The following is a 23,440-nucleotide window of genomic DNA, read 5'->3' as shown; positions in this document are numbered from 1 at the left end:
CTCCTCCCTAGGCAGGAGATGACTCCCATGGGTGTAAATCTCCCTGGCAATGTGGGACAGGACTCCTGGGATGAGCCGGGACCTGGTATCACAGGACTGAGAAAGCCTTCTTGACCAAAATGGGGAAGATAGAAATGAGACAAAAAATACTTTCAGTAGCTGAGAGATTTCAAACAGAGTTGAGAGATTATCCTGGAGGTTATTCTTATGCATTATACAGATATCCTTTTTTAGTTTACGGTGTACTGGACTGGCTGGAGGGAAGTACCTGAAACTGCTGAGCTGTGTTCCAGTAGCCTTGATCCTTGAAGATGATTATATAACTAAATAGCTTTTACAATGTGATGTTGTGATTGTGAAACCGTGTATCTGATGTTCCTGTTATACCAGATATGGTCAAATGAGTGATAGAAATAAATAAATAATAAGGGGGTGGATAAAGAGTAAAAAGGGAAAATGGATAGATTGAAATACCAGTGGTAAATGAGAGGAAGGGATAAGGGGTATAGGATGTATGAGCTTTTTCTTTTTTCTTTTTATTTCTTTTCCTTAGTGATACAAATGTTCTAAAACTGATCATGGTAATGAATGCACAACCATGTGATGATATTGTGAGCCATTGATTGTATACTTTGAATGGACTGTATGTGTGGGAAGTTATCTCAATAAAAATAAATGTTTTTAAATGAGCATTTCAATAAGACTAACTATACTGGTCTAGTCTGTCTGTCCTTCCAGCTCTAAGTCACCTGTCCCCCTCCACATCCTCTTTGGTAAAGGTACTCTCTCTCTCTGTTAAGGCAATGAGTCTCCAAGTCCACATGTCTGGGGAAGATCTGGAGGCTTCTGACCCATGCAAACAGCTCAATTGGAAAAGGAGCATAAGTCACACAAATAGAGTCTAACATTGGAAATAATCAGATCAGTCATGCAAATTAATAAGTACACAAGGTCATATCCCAAAAGAAAATAGGGCAGTCCTGTACAACAAAGCTGCCAGAAAGAATAGATTTTAAAGGGAAATGAAAATTAAAGAGCCAGTCCTGACTTTGAGTTCTTTAAGCTGTTGATGTTATCTGCTGTGCTATGTGTGTGTGTGCATGCACACACACGCGTGTTCCTCTTGGCATTTGGGAGGTCACTATTCTCTCTACCTTGCAGCAAAAGAGTGATTTGGGTTTTTGTTGTTGTTGTTGTTTTGTTTATGTAAATAAAAGACAGCATTTTTTCCAAAGCATGTTTTAATCATTTTATTAAAGGAGAGGGGATACAGCATTTAAGGGACTCATCCTATAGACCAAGACTCATGAAACATCAAAGGCACATAGAGACAGATGGCAAAGTCAACTAAAGGCAAAGAAGCCCACACACCTGTAAGGTTTTCAACCACTGAACTGCAGTCTCAATGCCTTTGCTACATCTCTCCCTAGAGGCAAAAAAAGGCACATTTTCATTTTCTTATAAGTTCCAGGCTTAAAGGAAGAAAACAATCTCACCTTTAAAAAATTCCCATGAAATAATCGATATGACTTAATCAAGTCTCTCATATATTCTGATAGCTTTATTATATAATCAGATATGGTATCATATCTGATTATATAATATCATGCTATCTGATTTTCTTATCGTCTTAGAGTCATATAAATAAAAGTTTATGATGAGACAAAAGAAGATCGATTTTGGTTATCATATATCTGTTCCATTAAACTAATTAGGGGAAAGCAGGGGACAAGGAGGTGAGGGGGGGTGGTAAACAGTTTGGTAAGTCTGGCTCTAATCTTCCAAGCTACCTTTGTAATGAAGTTATGAGGTAGGAGAGTTCTACTGGCTCACCTTAGGTGGACAATGGGGGAAAGAAAAATCAAGTGCCTCATCTGCAGATCCATCTAGGATTGATTTGCAGTGGAGAATTTAATGTATGAAAAGATCTTTCTCGAGAAAACTCAAAGCATCTTACAGGTATGATAAAAGTTTAATAACTGGTCACTTTTGGGGCTTCAGATATTAATCTGCCTAATTAAGCACTAAGGAAGAATTAGTAGGGCTACATGGAGGAGACCCATAATGAGACCTGTCTTTTGAGCAAATGATCCCAAGAAGCCATCCTGAGTTCTCTTCAACTCCCTAATGTCCAGATGTCACCTCACCGTAGGCTTTATTTGACCCATTATGCCCTTTAGACCTCTGACAATCCCACCCTGGAAGAGACTTATTTTGGTTGGGAAAAAAGATGCATCTCAGGAAGCATCTGACTTCCAAGAGAACTCATCGACTCCGGGCAAATATCCCAAAACTCTACTGTGGCACCACCCTACTTCCAAATTTGGCTGCTAAACAAACACATATCTGGGTCCCCCTGCTGATAACTAAGCTCAGTGGAGAAGATCATTAGTCAACAAGCATTCCCTCCCTGCCAACACCTCAAAAGTTCACTAGGGTTTCGGCATAAAGATAAGATCGTAAGTCAGAAGGTAACCATCATTATAGACAAAAAGTTTCTGTTCAAAAGGGTGATAATTAATGCTGTGTATTGTCTCCTGCATCTTCTGCATTGTGATTTCTAGGTGGCCCTCTTTCCCTGTGTTGGTATCATAGTAGTAAAAAATCTCTTCTTCTTTGGTATTCAGTGTGCGGGTGGCATATAGAACCCCACATACCATGAAGGTGCTAGAAACAGAGGGTTTGTACTGCCTGGTCTGCCAAGTCTTCTGCACCTCAAGCGTGGTTTCGTTGAGTTTACTGATGACCATGTTGCCAGTGCTGGCTTCAGTTGAATAAATCACCCACAGCCCATTCTCATCCACCGAAAAATCAATATCTTGCCAACCAATGTTAGCGTACGAAAAACGGTTGTTATAGGCAGCCTGTGGGAGATTGCGTCTCACCACCACCGAGTTTGTGGTCAAATTAAGTTTGACCATGTCCTGGGAGTTCTGAAAGTTGAAGTACATGTTGTTGTTGTACACGGCTATGCCGCTGCCTTGGCCGTACTTATATCGATTCTGTTGGTAATTTTTGTACAGCCGCAGATCATCCCACGTAGGATAAAGTCTGTAATATTCCAGGTATCTCCCATCGGTGTTCAAAGGTGCCACCCAATACAGTCCTTTGTCTGGATGCTGGGGAGAGTAATCCCGTCCCCAGGCTCCGTACTTATAGCTAAACCCTGCCCAGTTGAGCTGAACCACAAATGGCCTGCTGATGTTCGCCACACCTCCGTGGCTGCAGTTCCCTGTAGAAAAGAGAAGGCGACAGACATATTTAAAGAAAATGAATGACAAGAATCAAAAGGTCTAAGGTTCTAAGGGCCAAAGGAATCCATTGATCGTTTTCTTGTCAGGGTTCAATGATAATGTGGTCCTGACGGAAAAGAGCCAAGACGTCTTCTTGGTTTCAGCCTCCATGTGAACCTGCTGTGGGATCTAGAGAGAACTGTTGGCTCTTTTCATAAGTGGGCTCCCAACCTGGAAAATGAGGATGATGAAGCTGCTGAGAACCATATTTAAAGGGTCTGAGGGCCCAGAACAAGGAAAGGGAGCCTTGGTGAATTTCACACATTTTTTTGTATCAGAAAGCACTTTGCAAATATGATCATATTTCTTTTTTTTTCTTTTAGAGAACTCAAGAAAGCAAAAGCATCCCAGAATCCTACCTTATTCCTTAAAGCCGTGTGTGTGGGGGGGGTACTATTTCCCAGGGCTAATCCCAAGAAAATTGTAATCAAGGAGAGTTTTCCAGGGCAAGTGTCCAGAGATCCCCGCCACACACACACACACACACACACACACACACACCACACACACTTCTGATCACTCCCTGGGATTTTAAGTCCAGATTCATTAATCCTGCTCCAAGCTATTCGCACAAGACCAAGTCTTTTTAACGATGCGAATGTCTTCCAGGTCCCAAAAGATGGTCCTACGATGATGGGATTTCAACCTTGCGAGGCCACAGAGGTTATTTTAGAGCAATATCACCTACTCTGTGCCCAGTGCATGGCCCATTGCTTAGCTCACTGCTGCAGTAATAAGGTGGGTCTGGCCATAGAATGGCAGGCAAGTAATTCTTCTTTTGCAGTCTTTCATCTCATTGCCACAATGAGATGGGATCCATCTGGTCAAGCTGGGACTTAGAGTAACTGGTCCATTGGATGTACCTTCTCTGTAACACACTTGGACAAATGATCAGACTGGCAAATGGCCTTCCCTTTAAAATGCTTGCCAACCCAAATAATTTATGAGTTATAAAAAATGAAACAACATTCCTCCACTATTTTTTCTCTGATTCTAGAATCTGTTTAATAGACTAGCTGGTATCAATGCAATGGCAGGATTCACTGAATATGATGGAAACACTTACACATTTCCAAAGTCAAAATTTGTCCTTGATAATCTCAAAGATTAAGACACTGGCCTACCTGGAGGGGGGGGTGGATTTTTAACTTAATTTATCTAAATTTCATGTAAATGTTAAACATACCATACCTCCAAATATTTTTAAAAAGCAAAATGTCCACTCTTAGTACCTACGTTTTTAATAGGTTTGAAGTATTCTGTGCCTTCTGACTCAATCCACCTTTATAGTAATATCTCCCATTATGCCAGTTGGTGCTGTCTAGGCTAAGCTACTAGATATTCATTCACCAAGCAAACCCTCAGATTCTCACCCCTAAGCATTTTCTGTTTCTGCTTCTAACCACTCACTTCCTACTTCTTTTTTTTAAAACACTTCTTATTGTGAAATATAACCTATATACAAAAAAGTAATAAATTTCAAAGGACATTGTAAAACTAGTCATACAACAGATTTCAAAGTTTGGTACGGGTTACTGTTCCACGAGTCCAGGTTTTTCCTTCTAGCTGCTCCAGGGCACAGGAGACTAAAAGGAACACCAATATAACGATTGAGCAGTCATACTCATTTACCAAATCCTATCTTCTCTGTTATAACTCCTCCTTCTCCTTTGAACCTTCTCCCAATCTTTAGGGATATTTGGGCTGTGCCCATCACAACTTCTTCATGTTAGGAAGGGCTGTCAACAATATGAGATAATGGGATGGAACTGGTTGAAGTTTCTGGAGAGGCTGGTCCTCCTGGGTTTCAGGACTCATCTGGCCTAGGAACCATTAGGAGGTTGTAGGTCTCTGGAAAGTAATCTTAGTAGTGAAACTTACGTGAAATCTCAGGTAGAGCCCTGGGCATTTCTTAGGGTTAACAGGAATGGTGTTGGTTGGGATTTGGCAAACCATGGCAATCAGCAATGTCTAGCTGAGGCTTGCATAAGAGTAGCCTCCAGAATAGTCTCTTGACTCTATTTGAACTCTCTTAGCCACTGAGACCTAATTTTGTTACATTGCTTTTCCTTCCACTATTTTTATAATAACTATCCAAATTGTTGAGTTCCCATTTTCTGGGATCTTCATAAACAAACTCAAAACAAAACAAAAAAAACTGCTGATAGTTTATTAGATAGCAAAGAAAATCCAACTTCAAATACATTTGAGACCAATTTTCTGTCTTCCTTCTGCTTGGAGCAGAATGGGTGAAAGAAAGAAGGAGCACAGCCTGAATCAATAGATCTTGCTTTAAGTGTTTGGAGGGAGTCAGGAACCATGTAGAGCTCATGAGGTAAGCCGGAGCCAAAAGCAGAGTTCCAAAGAATTGCCTGAGATCAGCACCATCGGAGGTAAGGGGAAGCAAAGCTGCTGTCTCTGAGTCTCTGTCTCCAACCATGAGGGAAAGATCCAGTCTTCTTCCTAAGTGTCTCCTCTCTCTGCCCTCCTCACTCAAGGACTGCTCAGAGGTGAAAACACTACTAGAAATTCTGTTTTTATTTTTTCAATCTACTGAGGTGTTTTGGTCCCAGAATTCAATACATGCTCCTTAAATGCTCTCATAAATCTGTAGTTGGTGGGAAAGCCAGCCAACCATACAACAGGTAGAGAAATGAAACCACTCTGTACTCAACCTCAAATAATTTTGCATATCATTAAACAGAACACAGTTGCAGGCTTATTTTAATAATGCATGCACCATTTCATAAATAAAAAAAAAGCAACGTGTGTTCAGCCGAGAGACTGCTCTCCACTAAAGAAATAATAAATAAAATTATAAATTATTATTTCTTCTCCTAAAAATGATCTCTCAGATGAATGCTTGTTTGCTTTTGTTTATAAAACAATGCATAAATTATTAAAATAAAGTTAGCAGTGTGTTCAGTTTAATGATCACAAAAATGGTTCGTGTTTCCATATGCTACAAACTGGATTTTCTAGTTAAAATATTTCCTGAGAATTTGCTTATTCGGCTACATTCCACTAGGAGGAAATGAAAGAAAATATTTTTCTTTCAGGTTGGAAGACTTAGGAATTGTTTGCTTAATTGAATCTTGCCTTCCTGGATAGAAACTATCCCAAACCAATTGCACCTAAATATTTAAGGAAAATTTAGGATGCATATAACTTATTCAGGCTATCATCATGGGATTATAGTAACAAGCTATTCTGTCCCCAGATGTGGAAAGTCTTAGATATGAGGGACAAAGCAAACGCCTCTGTAAAAATGACTATTGCTAACAACTAATAAAAATAATAATGGCTCATCCTTTTACAAGTTGACCGGGAAATTAAAACTGTACCTGGTATAACTATTAAAAGTGAATGAAATTTAAATCTCTTTCCCTCATCTCTCAACCACTCTTAAACACTCTCTGGTCCTTATTGGTATTTCCCTGTTATCCTATATCCCCTTTGGGATATTTTTAAAGTCGTGGCTGTGTTCAAAAGGAAGTAAGAACAGGGAAGAAAATGAAGCATTGCTGCCAAAGCTACAGATGTGGCCACAGCAGTGACAGACCATCGAAAAGGCCATGGTGGCTTCCCTAGTTCTTGGCAGAAAATTTTGGAAATGATAATGAAACTGACAACCAATCCAGAACCCAATGCTCGGCTATGCCAACCAGAGCCCCCATCCCGCCCACCCCATCTTATGCCTTAGCTCACGCCACTTTCCAGCCACTTCCTTCATTTAAGTTCTCAGAGACAGTACATTTCCTTTCTTACCCAGTGCCCATCCTTGAAACTTGGACTGTATCCCACAGCCCAGGCATGATTCAAGAATTGGGAAAAACACTGAATCATTTTGCATTTTCTAGTAGAAGCGATTCTGGCATAGAATCATCAGGAGCAAAAGAAATCCTTTTAGCTGCTCCACAAGCAAGGAAGAGAAGATAATTTGGTGCTAACCAGGTTGGTGAGTTGTTGGAAATTTTTTGTCACTCCAGGAAACTCATGCGCATTCCTTTATTAGAGCATGTTTGTGAAACAGCCCAATACAATGAAAATATCGCCAGCATCAGGATCAGACAGATTCCGATTCAAAGCTTGGCTCCTTTTCTTGCTAGCTGTGTGTTCTTGAGCAACTTACATAACCTCTCTGAGCCTCAGTTTCCTCATGCTAAAAGAAAAATAAGAACTACATGCTGTGCCCTTGCAAAGAATAGACAGAAAGCATGTAAATGTAACTCAATAAATGGCCACTATCATCACTATAATCACTTCAATCACAATTGGGGGTTTATATGACTATGTCCCCTGCTGGAGAGTGGCTTCTCTAACTTTTTTTACCCACCCTCATAGCTGCAGTAGCCAGAATAGAGCCAACCACAAAGTGGCACCAAGTTATGTTTGTGGAATAAGGGAATGAAAGACTGAACAAATCTCCTAACCTCAGATTACCTTCATTGATAAACACCAGTCCTCCACCCTGTCATGCATCTGAATTTTTCAGACAGCCTGGTGTTCACTCCACAGAACATAATGCAAGCAACCCTCTAACAAGTGCACATTTGGTTGTCACAGTTTTCTGAAAATATCCTGGCAAGCCACAATCATGGGACTTTGAGTCAGGCTAACTTGGCTTTTTAAAATATAGTGAGTGGCATTAAATAAAAAAGCCAAAAATCATGTATCCAAAACAGAGACTTAATCTTAGATCTGCCAATATACACCCTCACCCAGATAGGATGCTGAAATTTATTTGAGCCAAGAGGAGAAAATTATTGACTTGTGAGAACTGGATCATTTAAATGATCATAACCATAAAATGACTAAGACTTAATTGAATCTGAATTATTGGATACATGGCCTCAACACTGCTCCTCTCAAGACTTGAAATTTGAGTGGGTCAGTCTGTGCCTTTCATCCCCCATCTAGCTGCCAACCATTTCCTGAGCACCTACTATGTGCCAGCACAGAGACTGAGAATCCCCAAGCAAAATGGTTTTCACCCCTTGAGTATTCCAATCACATTTTGCCTACATGTAGTCATCCAGATTCAGGGGGAAAACAGAGAGAGACTGAAGACAGAAAAAGTTAATGAGCACAAGACCAATTATTTTCAATTAGAAAGTTCTATGATATTAAGCAGAAAAATGTCAAAACAAAACAGAAAACACATTTTGTTGAGCCCTAAATACACGTCCTGATCCTCCATTCAAGCTGACCACAGAGCTAGCAAACTGCAGCTGCAAGGGGGGTGCCAGGAGAGCCCAAAATTACTTTATAGTTGAGACCTGCACACAGTCTTTTTTGTTCTGTGCAACTCTGCAGCAGGAAAAAAAGCAGACAGGCCAGATTTTAAGTCCCATAATAGTGAGTATCTTTAATTAAAGTCTCCACAGGCTCAGAACTTTCTGGTGCCTGGGGATTTTCCAATTCTGCTTTATCCACCAATCCAAACAGAAAGGGAACAAGTGAGAGAAATTGATTTAAAAACATGACAAAAAGTCACTTTAATATAAACATCATAAATATAATATGAACAAAGCTGGAGCAGGGCCAAGTGCCTTGGCAGGGATTCAAGTACACTGAAGGTTGTGGGAAAGTGGAAGGAAATCTGGGTTCAATTTGCTTAAACAACACAGCCAGGCTGAGATGAAAAAGAGTCTAAGGGTGAGGACCAAGGGGGAAAGTCCAAAAAAAAAGTAACAAAAATGACCTATTGAGCCACTGATTGTATACTTTGGATGGGTTGTATAGTCTGTGAGTATATCTCAATAAAATAGCATTTTAAAAAGAAAAAAAAATTAACCCAGTAGATTCACTTGCTTTTTTCCCTAGACACCAGATGGGATATTTTCTTCCCTGCCACCATCCTTAGACTGCTGATACCTGATGCTCTAAGTCCTGAGGAGGCCAAGAAGGACCTTACATCTCAGCCCTACTCTGTCACCAGCTACCTGGGTGAAAGGCAGTGCCCTTGTCCTCTAAGCCCCTTCCTCTGTGGTCTGATAGGGCTGAGCTAGACATTTCCAACTCATGTCTACACTCCTGATCCCAGCCCAAATTTAGCCTTGGTCTGTTACGGAGGAGAGAATATGGCCTTTGTCGTAAACTGCCTCTATATGTCATATGGTGGCAGGTCCTCAGAAGCAGAGGGAAGGAAAAGAGCCCTGTGAAAGACACCAAGAGGCTTATAATTTAATTAAATGGCAGCATCTAATTAAAGCCTCAAAGAAACCAGCTACATTGACAAAGATCCAGAAACACATGATCCAAAAGGAAACAGGTTGTGAGCAATAGGGATTAATAAAAATAACCAGGGCGGTAGGACGTGATGGAGAGATACAGCCCCCGTGCCGGCTGAGATACTCACACCATGCAAAGAAAGCTTCCCCATTACAGCATGTCTCCGAAGGACTTTGCAGAAGGCTATGGCCGAGAGGCTGCCAAGACTCACCTGGGGAGCTGGCCTTCCATGCACAGGGAGCTAGCAGTGCTTTTATTTACTGCAAGGTTTTCACTTCACTACCCATCATCATTAATAATAATAATAGTAATAATGATGATGATGATGAAAGTGCCAATGCATAAGTACTGACCATAGCACTTGGAGCTTTCCAAGCCTTCGTCTCATGAAGCCTCACAAGAACCCTGCAAGGCAGGTGCTATTTTCTTCCCATTTTAGGAACGAAGAGATTAAGGACCCTGCCAGTGACCACGCAGCTGGGGTGCTCAGGTCTCTCAGATTCCAAAGCCATCCTCTTCACCACCACTCCCACCTCTATCCAGGGGTATGGTTACAGGTGCCCGCTTGGTGCTGTACTTAACCCGAGGTGATTCAGCAGAGAGGAAAGACATAGGCCCAGTCATCCAGGGTGCAAGGGACACTCAGGCCCCACAAATGCCCTGATTTAGGGGGCCATTCCTTTAATCCCCTCTGAGCCCCAGGACAGAGAACATAGCAGCTGCTCCATATGCATTTAAGGAAAGAATAAAGGGAACGTTAAAGAGGCAAGGGAGGGAGAGAGGAGGGAAAGTGAAGCAGAAGGAAGAAAGGATTCAAGGAATAAACCCAGCTCATCAGACAAATAAGCCAATCAGCTCTTCCAATCTGCAGGAGAGCGAATGTCACGCAAACATTCCACAGGCTTTCACCTCGACCCCCTGAGAGCTCCCCTGTCACCATAGAGGTGCTTTTTCCTGTTACTGGTTACAAAAGAAATATGCAAAATTTGAGGGTTTTGCTTGAAATCAACTCAGTGTTTGCACTTTTTCTCTGTGGGCCCCAGAATGTGATCACACGTGGAACTGCTATGTAAGGCGGTTTAAAACATCTAAGGGGAAACTCAGAATTGCAAAACTCCCACCCTTCCTTCACCCTGGGAATCCCAAATCCCTTCCCCACCGGACTCCTTACAGGGCCTGGCTCACGGGGCAAAAACACAGCATGCTCACCGGGAGAGGGAGGAGAAACCACGGGAACATTTTCAGCTTTAGACGCCTCACATTCTTTTAGTCTGTTCTTCAGTATCAGGATTTCTCGGCGAATAGAAAGGACGTTGTTTTTGTCCAGTGTCTCGAGTTTCTCTACTAGGAGAGTCATATTCCTTATCTAAGGAAATAAAAATTCTGAGTGACTTTATATTGTTGTGCAATTTCTTTCACAAACATTCCAGGACTGAATATGTCATTTAGTGAAACATTGCCAGAGAACACCCAGGAGATTGTTCCGAACGGTTTCATTTAGAAGAATACATTTTATGGTTTAGCGTGAAGGCCTGTCAGATTTCAGGCAGATGGGTGTGACAAGAAGAAAATGGCAGAGATTTTAACAGCTTTCATAACAGAGCACAGGCCCATTCTCAGCATCCACAAATGTCCATTAACATTCATTTCTAATAACCTTCCCCTGTAAACTAGTGTTACTCATGTTGTGTTATAATTAACTTTCTGGTGAATGTTGAGAGCCAGAGAAAACTTAAATTCTAAACTACGTAGCTAGAATCCTCAATTATAGCCCATGTCATGACTGTGTTAGTAAATTCTAATTGATGTAAATTCCATACCCATCATGTTCAGGCAATGGTCTTTACCCAGAGGTTGTAAAGGGCTTTACCAAAGCATATTCGCAAGAAAGAGGGTTGCAAATTTTTGGAGACTGATGCCAAGAGGAATGGAAGAGTAGATGATCATTCTAAAGGAGAAACAGACCTGGCAAGTCCGCAATCAGGTAAATTGTGGATTTCTAGTCCCAGGAGCAGGGAAGTTACCTGCTCTTGGCTTAACCATGGATGGTTCTGCAGATTTGTCATCTCCTTTCTAGAAAATCTGAAAGGCCATTTGCTTTTGGGGCAGGATTCTGACCACTCAACGATGCCTACTCATCAATCAATATGTCTTCGACGTGTTTAACTTACTATGCAGACAGGCACCCGTACAAAGCAGAATATGGGACATGCCGTGTGGTCGTGATTGAGAACAGAATTGAAAATTGGAAGAGAAAGACCCGTATCCCAGCCCCAGCACTTGCTCACAGTCACAGAAGAGCATCTAGTATTAGCACACTGGGGAGCACGTTCACGCCTTACCTCTTCTTCCAGCTGGTCAACAATTTCTGAGCTCCCAACAAAACTTTTCTTCAGTTGTATGATCAGTTTCTCCATCTCCCTCACTTCTATCTTGATCAGCTCGAAGTCGAGTTCGGTGTAAGAAATGGTGTCCTTTTCCATGACCTCTACTCGGACAGTGAGGTTCAAGAGTTTCTTTTCATACACATTGATTAGCTGGACGTACTCCCTCACCTGAGGGGAAATCAAAACACCCCAGTCAGTTCCCACACTAAATCCCACACCTCGGCCCTCGAGGACTATTTGCTTCTTGTCAGTCATCTTAATTGTAAAGAAATGGATCAAAAATATATTCAACTAGGCTTTTTTTTATCTATCCAAATGTGAAGTAAAAAGAACTGATCATTACAATTAAGGGCGGGAGGGGAGAGCTTGCACTTGCCCAGACTGAAAAAAATTTTGCTTCTTGTTTCATCATTGAAGTGTGTGATTTAATCCCCAGCAATGCTTGAGGACATTAGCGCCCCAAACCAAACTGGCTTGAATCAGAGTCTCTTGCCCATTCCCCTCCCCTCAGCACAAATGCTCTAAATCAGGGCTTCTCAACCTTGGCACTATTGGCATTTTGTGATAGATCAATCTTTCTTTGAGGGTTTCTTTGTGCACCATAGGATATTAGCAGCATCCTTTACCTCTAGATGCCAGTAGTCCATCTCCCTATCACCCACAAGTTGTGACACAAAAATGTCTCCAGACATGGTTATATGCCCTGGGGGTGGAGGGGAATATAGATCCACTGGTCCAAATATAAGTATTTTTTAGAAAAGGGAGAGATGCACAAGGTAGAATTCCTTCTTTGACACCACACAGCATGAGTTGTGACATACCCCTTAAACAAAGTGGCATAAAAACCCAACTTACCACACAATGTATAAGTGTACGTACAGCTGTAAAGTGCACATTTCATTAAGTGGGCCTGCATTTATGCAAAGAACTGATTATTGCAATCAGGCCTTTAAATTACACATTTGTTGCATATATTTGAATGTCTGATCATTACCTTAAAATATTTTCCAAGATTCCTTTGGTAGGCTAGGGATAACTGGAATCTCCAAAGGATATTTCAATAAACATTAGCGGTTCTTTCTATATCTGTTCTTGAAAAGAAATACTGTGGCTCTTGTGAAAGGGCCTGCTCATTAAAAGTTGCTGGTTTTACAACCTTATTAAAAATCAGAGCATAAGCGACATTTTTTCCCAAACTGCACTAATGTCAAGTAGCTGATGCCTAGTGCCCAGATGAATTTGGAGCCAGATATTGGCCTCTGACCCCTCTGCTACCAAGGGCAGCCCTAACTTCTGTCATTTCAGCCCTTCCACTTAACCTCCCTGTGCAAATCAGAGGAGACCAAGAGGCCATAGACCTAAAGGACAAGGGCTTCAGACAAAGAGGATTGTAATGAAAATTGAAAGTGCAGTGCTTGGCACTTGCAAGTGTGTCTTCTAGAGCAACTGATGCTCACTGCCATCAGATGCACCATCGCTCTGAGGTGGTGAAGGCTGGTGACATTTTGGTGGGAAGATAAGTGATGATAGATGATGGGTCCGTAAACAGATAGATATAAAAAAAAAACCTAACACATCCTCTTCAGAAGTACAATTACAATTTTAAGGGGGTCTGGTTTCAATTTCTACAAAAATCAGGCACAAAACCTTGCCTATGACAAAAAAAAAAAAAGTGCCGGTGCTTCAATGAAAGTTTGGGAAATTTAATACACTTGTTGGCATTTGGCCTCACCAAATATTGGAACAGATGAAACACCCTCAGCTTTCCTGGAACATTTTGGTGGCACATCGCAGCTGTTGTTCTACAAAAATGAATGATTCAACCATCATCTCTGCTGAATAAAATGTGCCTCTCCCACATTCTCACAAGCAACAAAGGCATAAACTGTAATTTGCTACCTATGAGAATGTGCCATGTGCCTGCCCTACATCAGCCACGAAGTGGAGGTTCTCTAAAGATCTATACGAGAAAAAAAGACCTGAGGTTCTTTCCAGCTGATGATTAAAGAAAAGCTCAGTGGTGTTCTGGAAGACTGGGTTCTACCACGGAGTTGTGGAAGGCAGGAGAGAATCTGAGTGGGGGCCAGAAAGACTTCACAGTATGAAATTTAATTTTAGCAGACTACTAATGTAAACATTCACCGCAATGGATCTGAATGTTGAGACAGACTGGACAATGTGGAAGGGCTCCAGCTGTTTGTGGGTGGTGCAATCTCAACAGAGGGAGCTCCGTTTGCCCAGGAGGCAAAGCAAGAATATAGGTTCAACCCTGAGAGATCACTTCTCGGTATCAACGACATCCACTTGGAAGTGCCTCACTACAAGTTTGAGCTTTTAGAAGACGCATCCGGAAAATTCTTGCCTTCAAACCACCAGCCTAACTTCCAGAGCTTCCACTTTATTTTGTTGTGATGCACTGCTAGGTCATTGATGGGTTCTAAGAATCAGAGGTTGCTTGGGGGGGTTCATCTCTGTGGCAGCAGTTGCCGCTCCCTACAATAAATGTGGTCTCAGAATAAACAAGAGTAGTTGGCGATGGAGCGAAAGAATCAGACTGGTTTATGTTTCTGCCAATCCTTTAAAACCTGTATTTCACAACCTACTGCTTTTTTCAATCTATCTTTAAAAATAAATGGGGTGTGGGGGTGAGCAGGCCACAGTGGCTCAGCAGGCGGAGCATTCACCTGCCATGCTGGAGACCCGGGTTCGATTCCCGGTGCCTGCCCATGAAAAAAGTTAATAAATGGGGAGGAGGGTGCAAGGGTAATTCAGTGGTAGAATTTTCTTCTACCATGAGGGAGATCCAGGTTCGATTCCCGGTCCATGCACTTCCCAAAACACAAACAAACAAGCAAAACAGACAATCAAAAAACAAACAAAAATTTAACAAATGGTGCTGCAATAATGGGATTCTCACATGGAAAAATAATGAAATGTGACCCCACCATACAGCATACAAAAATAAATAAATAAATGAGGAGTTACTGCTTAATGGGTACAGAGTTTCTGTTCAAGGTGTTAAGCAAAGTTTTGGTAATGGACAGTGGTGATGGGAACATAGCATTACAAGTATAATTAACTCCACTGAATTGTATGCTTGAGAGTGGTTCAAAGGGGAAACTAATGGCATATAAATGTCACTATATTATAAATAAATAAATACATGCATATATACAGAAATAAATAAATAAATAAATGCAACAAGGTTAACTGAGCTTTCCAGAAATGACCATCAAGACATACGAAAATACTGGGGAAACAACACGCACAGTGAAATCACACAGCCATTTGGAGTTAGACCCAGCTGGGCTCCAATCTGACTCAGTCTCCAGTGGGCAAATCACATAATTCCTTTAAGCCTGAGTTTCCTTCTGTAAACTGGGAGCCATGGTAGTGAATTTGCAAGATTATTGCAAAAACCAGAGATAAAGCAAACTAAGTGCCTAGCATAATGGATGCCCTCTAAATTGCAGGAATTAAGAGAGAAATCATGATTTCTGCCTTTTTCCATGTGACCTTTTCATTAATTATATTTCATGGTACATAACAGTTGCTCAATCAATGTTGTTTGTTTATAGGTTGTCCAGATGTCTCCTAGGCTGCCTCAACTTTCTCATGCATGAAGGATCTGTTAGCAAATGTGTCATATCAAATAACTTGCCCCAAAGACGATGAGCCTCCAAGGAAAAAGAACATCTCAAGTTGTTGTTGTTTTTTTGTATGCTGTGTGGCGGGGGTCACATTTCATTCTTTTTCCATGTAAGTATCCTGTTACTGCAGCAAAGAGTTTTTGTTTCTTTGGGTTTTGTTTGTTTGATTGATTACTTGTTTGTTTGGGGGGGGATATGTATGGGCCAGGAATCGAACTCGGGTCTCCCGCATGCAGACGAGAATTCTACCACTGAGCTACCCTTGCACCCCCTTAAGTTGCTTTTTGTGTCGTAGGTTTCCTTCCTGCAGTTGGGAGAGGACATATCATATACAACAGAAAAGTACAAAATGCTTTCAGCCTCATGCAAGGCAGCTCCCTGTCTTCTCTGTGCACTGGCAGAGAGTAAATCAATGTAAGGCAGTCAAAATCCTGTCCAACCTGTCTGCCCAAAATGGCATTTCCCCAGGCCTCTAGATAAAGGGTGATTTCCAAGGCAACTTGGGGACAGCTATAATAATTCACCTGGAAAGTCATAAAGCCCTCAGTTGAAAAATAACTTTGGATTTGAAGGTGTTACTGATGTACTGCCTGCCTCTCTTTTTGGGACTGCACTGGATGATGATAACAGCGTGGCTGAGAGAAGAAAACTGGGATGATTCCGAAGGCTTGAATCCTTGAAGTTCTGGCTTACCCATCAGGAGAGGTATGACCTGGGTGAGTCCCCTTACCTTTATGAACCTCAGGTTTTCCATCCTTAAAATGAGAAGGAGAACACCCGGCCCATCTGTCTTAAAGAGTTGCTTGAAAGTAGAACTGAGAGCATTTGGAAAACCACAAATGTTACTATTATTATTGCTTTAATCAACTGTCACTCCAAATCTATTATGCAAATACCACCTGGCAAGTTAATCCCTTCCTTGGGCTTCAATCATGTATTTTTTTTCCAGGACCAGCTACTGACACTTTGAAAACTAAAAGTTTGTCCACCTACTCTATGCTTCTTTTCCTGCCAATTATAACCAAGGCAGATGCCACCTTCCCTCTTACAGGATTGAAACTAAATGTCCCATATTAACAAATCCGCCAAGCTACTTGCTCTCCCTGGAGGAGCAATGAGTTTCAAACTGCCCTTCACACTCCCGCCAGCAAGAAGACATGCAAATCAGTAGCTTCCGCTATTTCAAAACAAATCATTCTAACTGAAAAGATCTTTACCTAGGATTTTTCTCCACTTGTTATGTTTTTATGCATAACTTCTTATGTATACTTGATTATACTGGAATAAGGCTATGAATATTAATGGATGGAATTTATAATTTAGTGCTGTGCCTTTTCTTCTGATTAATTCAAGGACATTTTATTTCTTAAGAAGCTTTGGTTCTGGAGTAGTCAAACACATTTTCCTGGGTCCTCATTTGAAGTTAGAATATTTATCTCCCAACGCAAGTTGAAAGCAGGGTCTCAGCCTCACAATATTTTTTGTCTTAAAGGATAACTATTTGGTGAGGCGTCTAAGCTTAAATTTCTCAGGAGCACATATTTTGAATCTTACAGTGAAGCCAGAGCTCTTTGTAAATTGATGCAGTTGTATTAAATTATGCATAATGTGATTATAGCCTCGCTCGGACTGTACCTGGGCAGAAAATGAGAGATTTTCTAATTGATTTTTGACTTAGCTAAGAAGTTGGAAGGGGTCAAAACTGGAAGGTTGAGTCACATTGTTCTGGCCCACCATCAGGTTTCCTCTGGCTGGAGGGCAGAGATCATCAAAGGGTTTTAATCAGGATTTCCACCAGTAAAGCCAAGAGCCAATAAAGGTTTGAGTCAAATTCCCAAGGCTGACTTCAGCTTTGGTCTAAGGACACCGCTAATACAATGCTCCTGCTGAGACAATCGAGGGAGACAGAGACAGAGACAGAGACAGAGAAGCAAGAGAGCAAGCTGCAAAGAGCAAGAAAAAGAGAGAGAGAAAGGGAAACAGAGGAGAAGGGCGGGTGGGGTGGGGGGAGATTGGGGGGAGGGGGGAGGGGAAGGAGGAGAAGGGGCCATGCAAAAGTGAGAGAAGACCTAAAAGAGCCAGAAAAGAAAGGAATTAAGATGGAAAGAGGAAAAATGACTAGGAACCAGGAAAAGGATTGAGGCCTGGGGAGAATTAAGAAACTAAGGGAAAAGGGACTGGAGACAACTAGAAAGAAAAGGTGGAAAAGAGAATAGAATTTAAAGAGGATGGGGGAGAGAAAAGAAAAAATAGCAGAACTGGAGGAAAAAAGTATCTTGATTGTTTCATAGTTTGTTTTTATAAAGACATTAAAGAATAAAGAAGAAAATCCTTACTTTAGCGAGCTCTTTCTCAAACTTCTGGGAGATAATGTGAGCTTTGAATTCCAACTGTTCCACTCTCTCCACCGGAAAGGTGGTATCTGGCAGGGAAACAGAGCACTGGCAGGTCCCACGGTCATCCATGGAGCCGGTGAAATTGGAAAAAAAAGGCTGCAAATAAAAATAAGTTCCACATCAGTAATAATCTAGAAAATGTGGGGGGTTTTGGCAACCAGAGTGACAGAAATTGGCTTGTCCAAAGAATGCTTGGTAGTCAGCAAACGGAGTTCAATACATAAATGAATAGAATCATAGAAATGTGAGAAAACGGTCATATTTTCACAGCTAGTGATTATAGTGATTGCCTTTTACCCTTCAGCTGCCTTTACCTAAAGGAAAATTCTCTGATCTCGAGGAGTCTTAAAGGAAACGTTACTGACTCCATGTAAGGAAAGGAAAATAAGGAAGCAACGAGAGCGCGAAGTTTGCAATTCCAACTCTCTCACTTACTAGACATGGAAGTTCCTTGAAGTCTCAGCTTCCTGGTCTGTGAAATAGCGATAACCCACTCCACAGGCTCATCCTGAGGCTAGGAGGAATAATAGGAGCCAAGTTCCTGGTACATAGTAGATGCTCAGTAAATGTAACTTTCCCTCTTCTTCTAGTTACTCTTTCTTTTCCTTGCCTTTACTCCAGCCCCAACCCGATTCCTCCCCACTGAAATGGGCTTCAGACACAAAAGTCTGAAAATTTTGTGGAAAAGTTGTACATAAAAGTTTTTCAGTTTACCACCTGCAGAAAAGTCATTTTAAAATAATGCGTTTTTTAAGATACTCAAGCTCATACTTCGATGCCATTGCATATTTTAAAATGACAAGTTTGAAAGATTCTGTTTTTTCCTTATGCCCTCTGAATTTCCCCACCAGCACAATTAACATTTTTCTGTATTACTACTACTGCCTTCCGGAGTAACTCTTGGGCAGTCCACTGGCTCTGCTATTCAATGACCTCATCTGTCAGCCAGCCCAAAGCGCAGCCCACAGGACATCAGCTGCAGGGTCTCTTTGTCAGACTACCAAGGAGAGAGCAGTGGCTCACGGAGTTTGAAGAGATTCCAGCAACTACATCTCCAACCTCAGGAGGTCAACTGGCTGCAGGTGAGATTGTCTGTTCTGTATATTTAATGTCTGCATGCCTCCGTACTGCCAGAACAAACTGGAACCAGGTGCTTCTATAATCAAGACCTATGGACCAGTTCAAGCCTTTGGCAACCATGCTGCTTTTTAATTTAACCTAAGCTTCTTCAATATGAACAGAAAGTTTATATATATATATATATATTCCCAAATTCCCTATTCCAGGTAAATTTTTGGTATTTGACTTGATTTTCTTTTCCAATACTATCCCCATACTTGCAGGAATTGAGGAGTAAAGAGGAGGGACAACTAGGTGATTGCTGACCACTGGGGATGGGGGTGGAAGTTTCCAGGGTGGGGAAGACAGAGAAAGGGTCTCTGCCAGCAATGAATAAAGACTGGACAAGATACGCAGGAAGCCTGTCAGAGAGATTGGTTTCCCAGGCAACCAGCTTTATCCTTCTCTCTGAAGAGTGCCAAGACTTTTACAGAAAGGACCAACTTATCAGACTTTTGAAGAAATAGCTTATTATAATAACTGTCTAGCAAAAATAAAATTCCAATGCATTTTGACAAGGGGAAGTTAATTAGCTGAATAGGACAGGGTTGGACCATTCTTAGAGTCCTCTGAAAACCTCTGTCAACTCAAAAATCAGTGGCTACCATCAAGCAGAACTTAGACAAGCAACTAGGAACAACTAGCTAACAACTTTTTGTCCTGAAGTTCACCTGAAAGGCAGGCAAATAATTACAAGTCCTGCTGACAGCCATTCCACCGACTTCTATTGCACATCTCTGTCTCAATGCCGTGGACTCCCCGGCTTCCAGCCTGCTTATCATCAGCCCAGCGTGCTCAGCTGACATCAAAATGGTCCATAAGTTTGATCAGTGTCTCCCATTAGAGATATTTCTGCTCCTCACATTCAAAGACAATGAAGCTAATGGTGATGGGTCTCTCTGCAGTGAATGCTTAAATTGTGTGAGTGCAATGAGGGGGATGGGAGACAAAGACAAGGGCTTGTCCCCCTGGCCTTCAGAAGGGTGTGTGATCCCCCTTTGTGGAGGACAGACAGGGTCCCATGGACCCAACGAGACGCCCCACACTTCTAGGCTCTCACTCACTCGCCATGTGTTCAGCTAACGTTGACTGATGTCTACAGGTGGCAGACTCTGTCCTTAGGGAGATGAATAAAACCCACTGCACAGGGAATTCAGGCTCATTGTCATTATTAAGAGCCCTAATTTTTTTTTTCAGAAAGCCCTGATGACAAAAGCACACGACTCAGAATTCGTCTTGTAGTTCCACCTATGCCAGTTGCCATGTGGGGCAAAGCATTTAGCCTTTTCTTCCTCTGTGAAACGAGGACACTGATGGTGGCCTCTTCTCAGCAGGGTGCCGTCTGATGCATATGGAATGCTCTGAGCGCCACAGCAGAAGGTGCCACTCACGTTTGGGATTTAAGGTTGCAATTGGCTGTAATTAGCAGCCAAGCCTAAGTGCCTGCAAAGATCCAAGGCATGAAATAGTGGTACTCAACATTTTCAAAGTACGGAAAATGATACGTTTGGAACTTGCACAATGACACTTACACAAGGGTTTTCCACTACTTTCCAAAGGACTCATCAAGCTGACAGCCAGCCCTAGAAAATTAGGTTTATGGAGGAATTGACACCAAGTCCATTATCACAAAGGAGCTGGAGTTGTGCTACTGACTCACCAGAGGGATCGAAGTAAACTACAGGAAGGAAATTAAAACCTCTAAGCACAAGTTAACTACCATTTCTTATCTACTTTTAAATGCTATCTCCTTACCAGCCAAGAAGGTTTTGGATTTCTCTGTCTCTTGAGCTATATTTTATTTATTTATTTATTTTAGCCGATGTCCTGCCCAAATGCTGGTTTCTAACTGCTGGTGAATGTTAAGCTTCCTTATAACAAATTATTATTAATGGTTATTCTCCACTTTAAAAAAAAAACTAAGCAGTCCTAATCATCTCCAGAAATCATGTAGTACATTAAGTAAAATAATGCATCTGATTTCTCACTACAAAGAATCTTTGTAATATTCATTATATCCATATTTTTAACCTTTGAAAATTAGCAATTTCCATCTATACTCCCTGGAAATACAGAGAGATGGTCACAAGCATGGGCAGATTAAGTCTGAGCTCTGTAACTTGCTAACTTAGTGACTTTAAGCCTTGAAGGCTTCACCCAAGCCTCAATTTCCACAACTCCAAGATGGGACTATTAATTTTACCTTCCTCTTAAGATAATGACTATTATCTACTATCCTGGCATTTATCAGGCACTCATTGAGCTTGTTACAGTTGTTTCTTTCTGAGCCTTAACCAAACTATTTTTAATCCACACCATGTTTTCATTGTCTGTATATTCTTGCTGATGAAAATACAAGCAAAGAAAAATACAACAGTAGTCTTTAATGTCCACTTTCACCTATGTGTCCTTCCATTCAGACATTATCAGATAAGCATCTTCCTGACCTGTGAGTAATGAGCACAGAAGCATAGAGGAAATTGCTTTGGGGCAGTTAAGACCCTCCACCTCCAACCAATGATCAAGGACTTAAGTCCCCACTGGAAGTCCGTTAGTCAGAAACAATGGGAGCCCTTGCAGAACTGGCTTCTGCAGAAAGGCCCAGAGCTGATGGAGACAGAGGCTGAGGCCAGGGGAGTGATTGCTTCTTGTCCCCTAACATTTTACCCCCTCCATGCCTATCCCCATTTCCTTAAACTGGACCAAGGGGGGTACTTCTTCAAAGCACTGGGTTACCATATCTTCTAGTAATGTAGCCTCGCTGGGCCAGTCCCTTTATGGAGTATTTTGTGTGTTTGTTTCTCTTGCTTGTTTGTTGGTGTTTTGAGCTGGAAGTGGCCTTAAAGATTTACTTTAAGGAAGACAGAGAAGAATGAACATTCAGGAAAATTCTACATGTAATAGCCCTTTTCCAAAGACTCCTCCCCTCTTCTGCTGTCACCCATCTCCGTGGACAGCCTATGCACAGAAAAACTGCCAGTGCTCCAGCTGGAGCATCTGCTCTCCCTCTTTGGAGGGCTATGTGATACCATCCACAGGATCCCTGCTGAGCTGCAAATAAATTAATCCAACAGACCTTTCTGGAGCTACTACTGAAAAGATATCCCCTAACAGTTCTGGCTCTGGACTGCATATTAGAATCACCTTGGGAGGGCTTTTTAGAAGTATCTGATTTTTTTAATCTGAGGGGGATAGAAGCTTGACATCTATACTTTTACAAGTCCCTCCACCTATTCTAAGGTGCAGCCAAGGTAGGGAGCCTCTTTACAGAATAGATTCTTTCCTGGAAGCCCCCAGCTGGATAACCCAGAGTCATCTTTCTTCCTAACAATTTAATTATTCACCCAGGTTTTAATTCTTTTCCATGGCACCTACAGTTAACAATAGAAATCATAAATCTTTAGAGTGCCCAAATCTGGCCGTCCGTGAAATTCTATCCATGGCCCCAAACGGCAAGAGGAAGGTAATGAAAGTAGCCCCTTCAGACTCCCCTTCAGAAAGTCTCACCTGGGAGCCTGAGTGGGAGCTGGAGCTGGAGCTTAAGGAAGAGCTGGAAACAAAGCCAGAGCCCAGGAAGGGGCTGCTGGTGGAGTCGGTTATCCTGAGCTGCGTAGACGCCAAAACTCCTGTAGCTGGGCTGAGGAGCACTGGAAGGACCAGCAGGAAGGTGAGGCCGGGCCTCATCTTGACCCTTTGCCTGGAGCTGCTGGCTTCTGCACAAAGCCCAGAAGCTTCTTATAGCACCCAGTGGGGATTTCCCTAAAGGCCACTTATGAGGAAAGAGGAAGTGGCCGAGGAGCATGTGAACACACCAGGAGGGTCCCCAAGAACAGTCAATCCACACCCTACCACTTGACCTCAGGTGCTGCCCTTAGATCTGGAAAGCTCCTGCCAAACATTAACTGCAAGATGCTTTCCCAAGCCCCAATATCTGGTTTCCAACCTGGTACTTCCTTGAAAGAGACAGGATCAAAGGAGTCTTTGTGAATGAGACAGAGAGCCCTGGCTGGCCCAGCCCTTTGCCCTGCAGTGTGGGCTTCTAGAAAAAGTTCTCTCATCAATCCCAGTCTGAAGGAGAGACCTCAAAGTTTTGTTTCCCTGGAAATCCAGACAGGGCCTTGAGCTCTCACTGTGGGCTTGATCTAAAGAAAGAACCCAAACAAATAACTGCTCTCCAGATGACCCAGTGCCGGCTTTCCTCAGCCGGGATGCTGCCCCCAGACCTGGTCAGAGACGCCCGCATCAAGCAGTTTCTCTCTGAAGAAGATATTACGTGACCTCTGTTGCCCCAGATGGTCTTGCGAGCTGGCCAGGTATTCAAGAGCTCAAAGTTTACTCTACATGCAACTGAGAAATAGAGA

General features: G+C 42.1%; 1 protein-coding gene across 1 annotated transcript; it reads right to left on the bottom strand.

Moving 5' to 3' along the window:
- Nucleotides 1-1,235: 1,235 nt before the first annotated feature.
- OLFM4 (olfactomedin 4) lies at nucleotides 1,236-22,806 on the bottom strand. Its single transcript, XM_077158390.1, has 5 exons — nucleotides 22,587-22,806; nucleotides 17,901-18,056; nucleotides 11,870-12,082; nucleotides 10,737-10,893; nucleotides 1,236-3,232 (listed from the first exon to the last, which is right to left on the bottom strand). The coding sequence occupies exons 1-5, from the start codon at nucleotides 22,761-22,763 to the stop codon at nucleotides 2,433-2,435; spliced, it is 1,503 nt and encodes a 500-aa protein (XP_077014505.1). The 5' UTR covers nucleotides 22,764-22,806; the 3' UTR covers nucleotides 1,236-2,432.
- Nucleotides 22,807-23,440: the final 634 nt, after the last annotated feature.

Source organism: Tamandua tetradactyla, chromosome 4 (assembly GCF_023851605.1).
Source record: "Tamandua tetradactyla isolate mTamTet1 chromosome 4, mTamTet1.pri, whole genome shotgun sequence".
Classification (NCBI taxonomy): Eukaryota; Metazoa; Chordata; class Mammalia; order Pilosa; family Myrmecophagidae; genus Tamandua; species Tamandua tetradactyla.
This window is presented reverse-complemented; position numbering and strand designations above follow the sequence as displayed.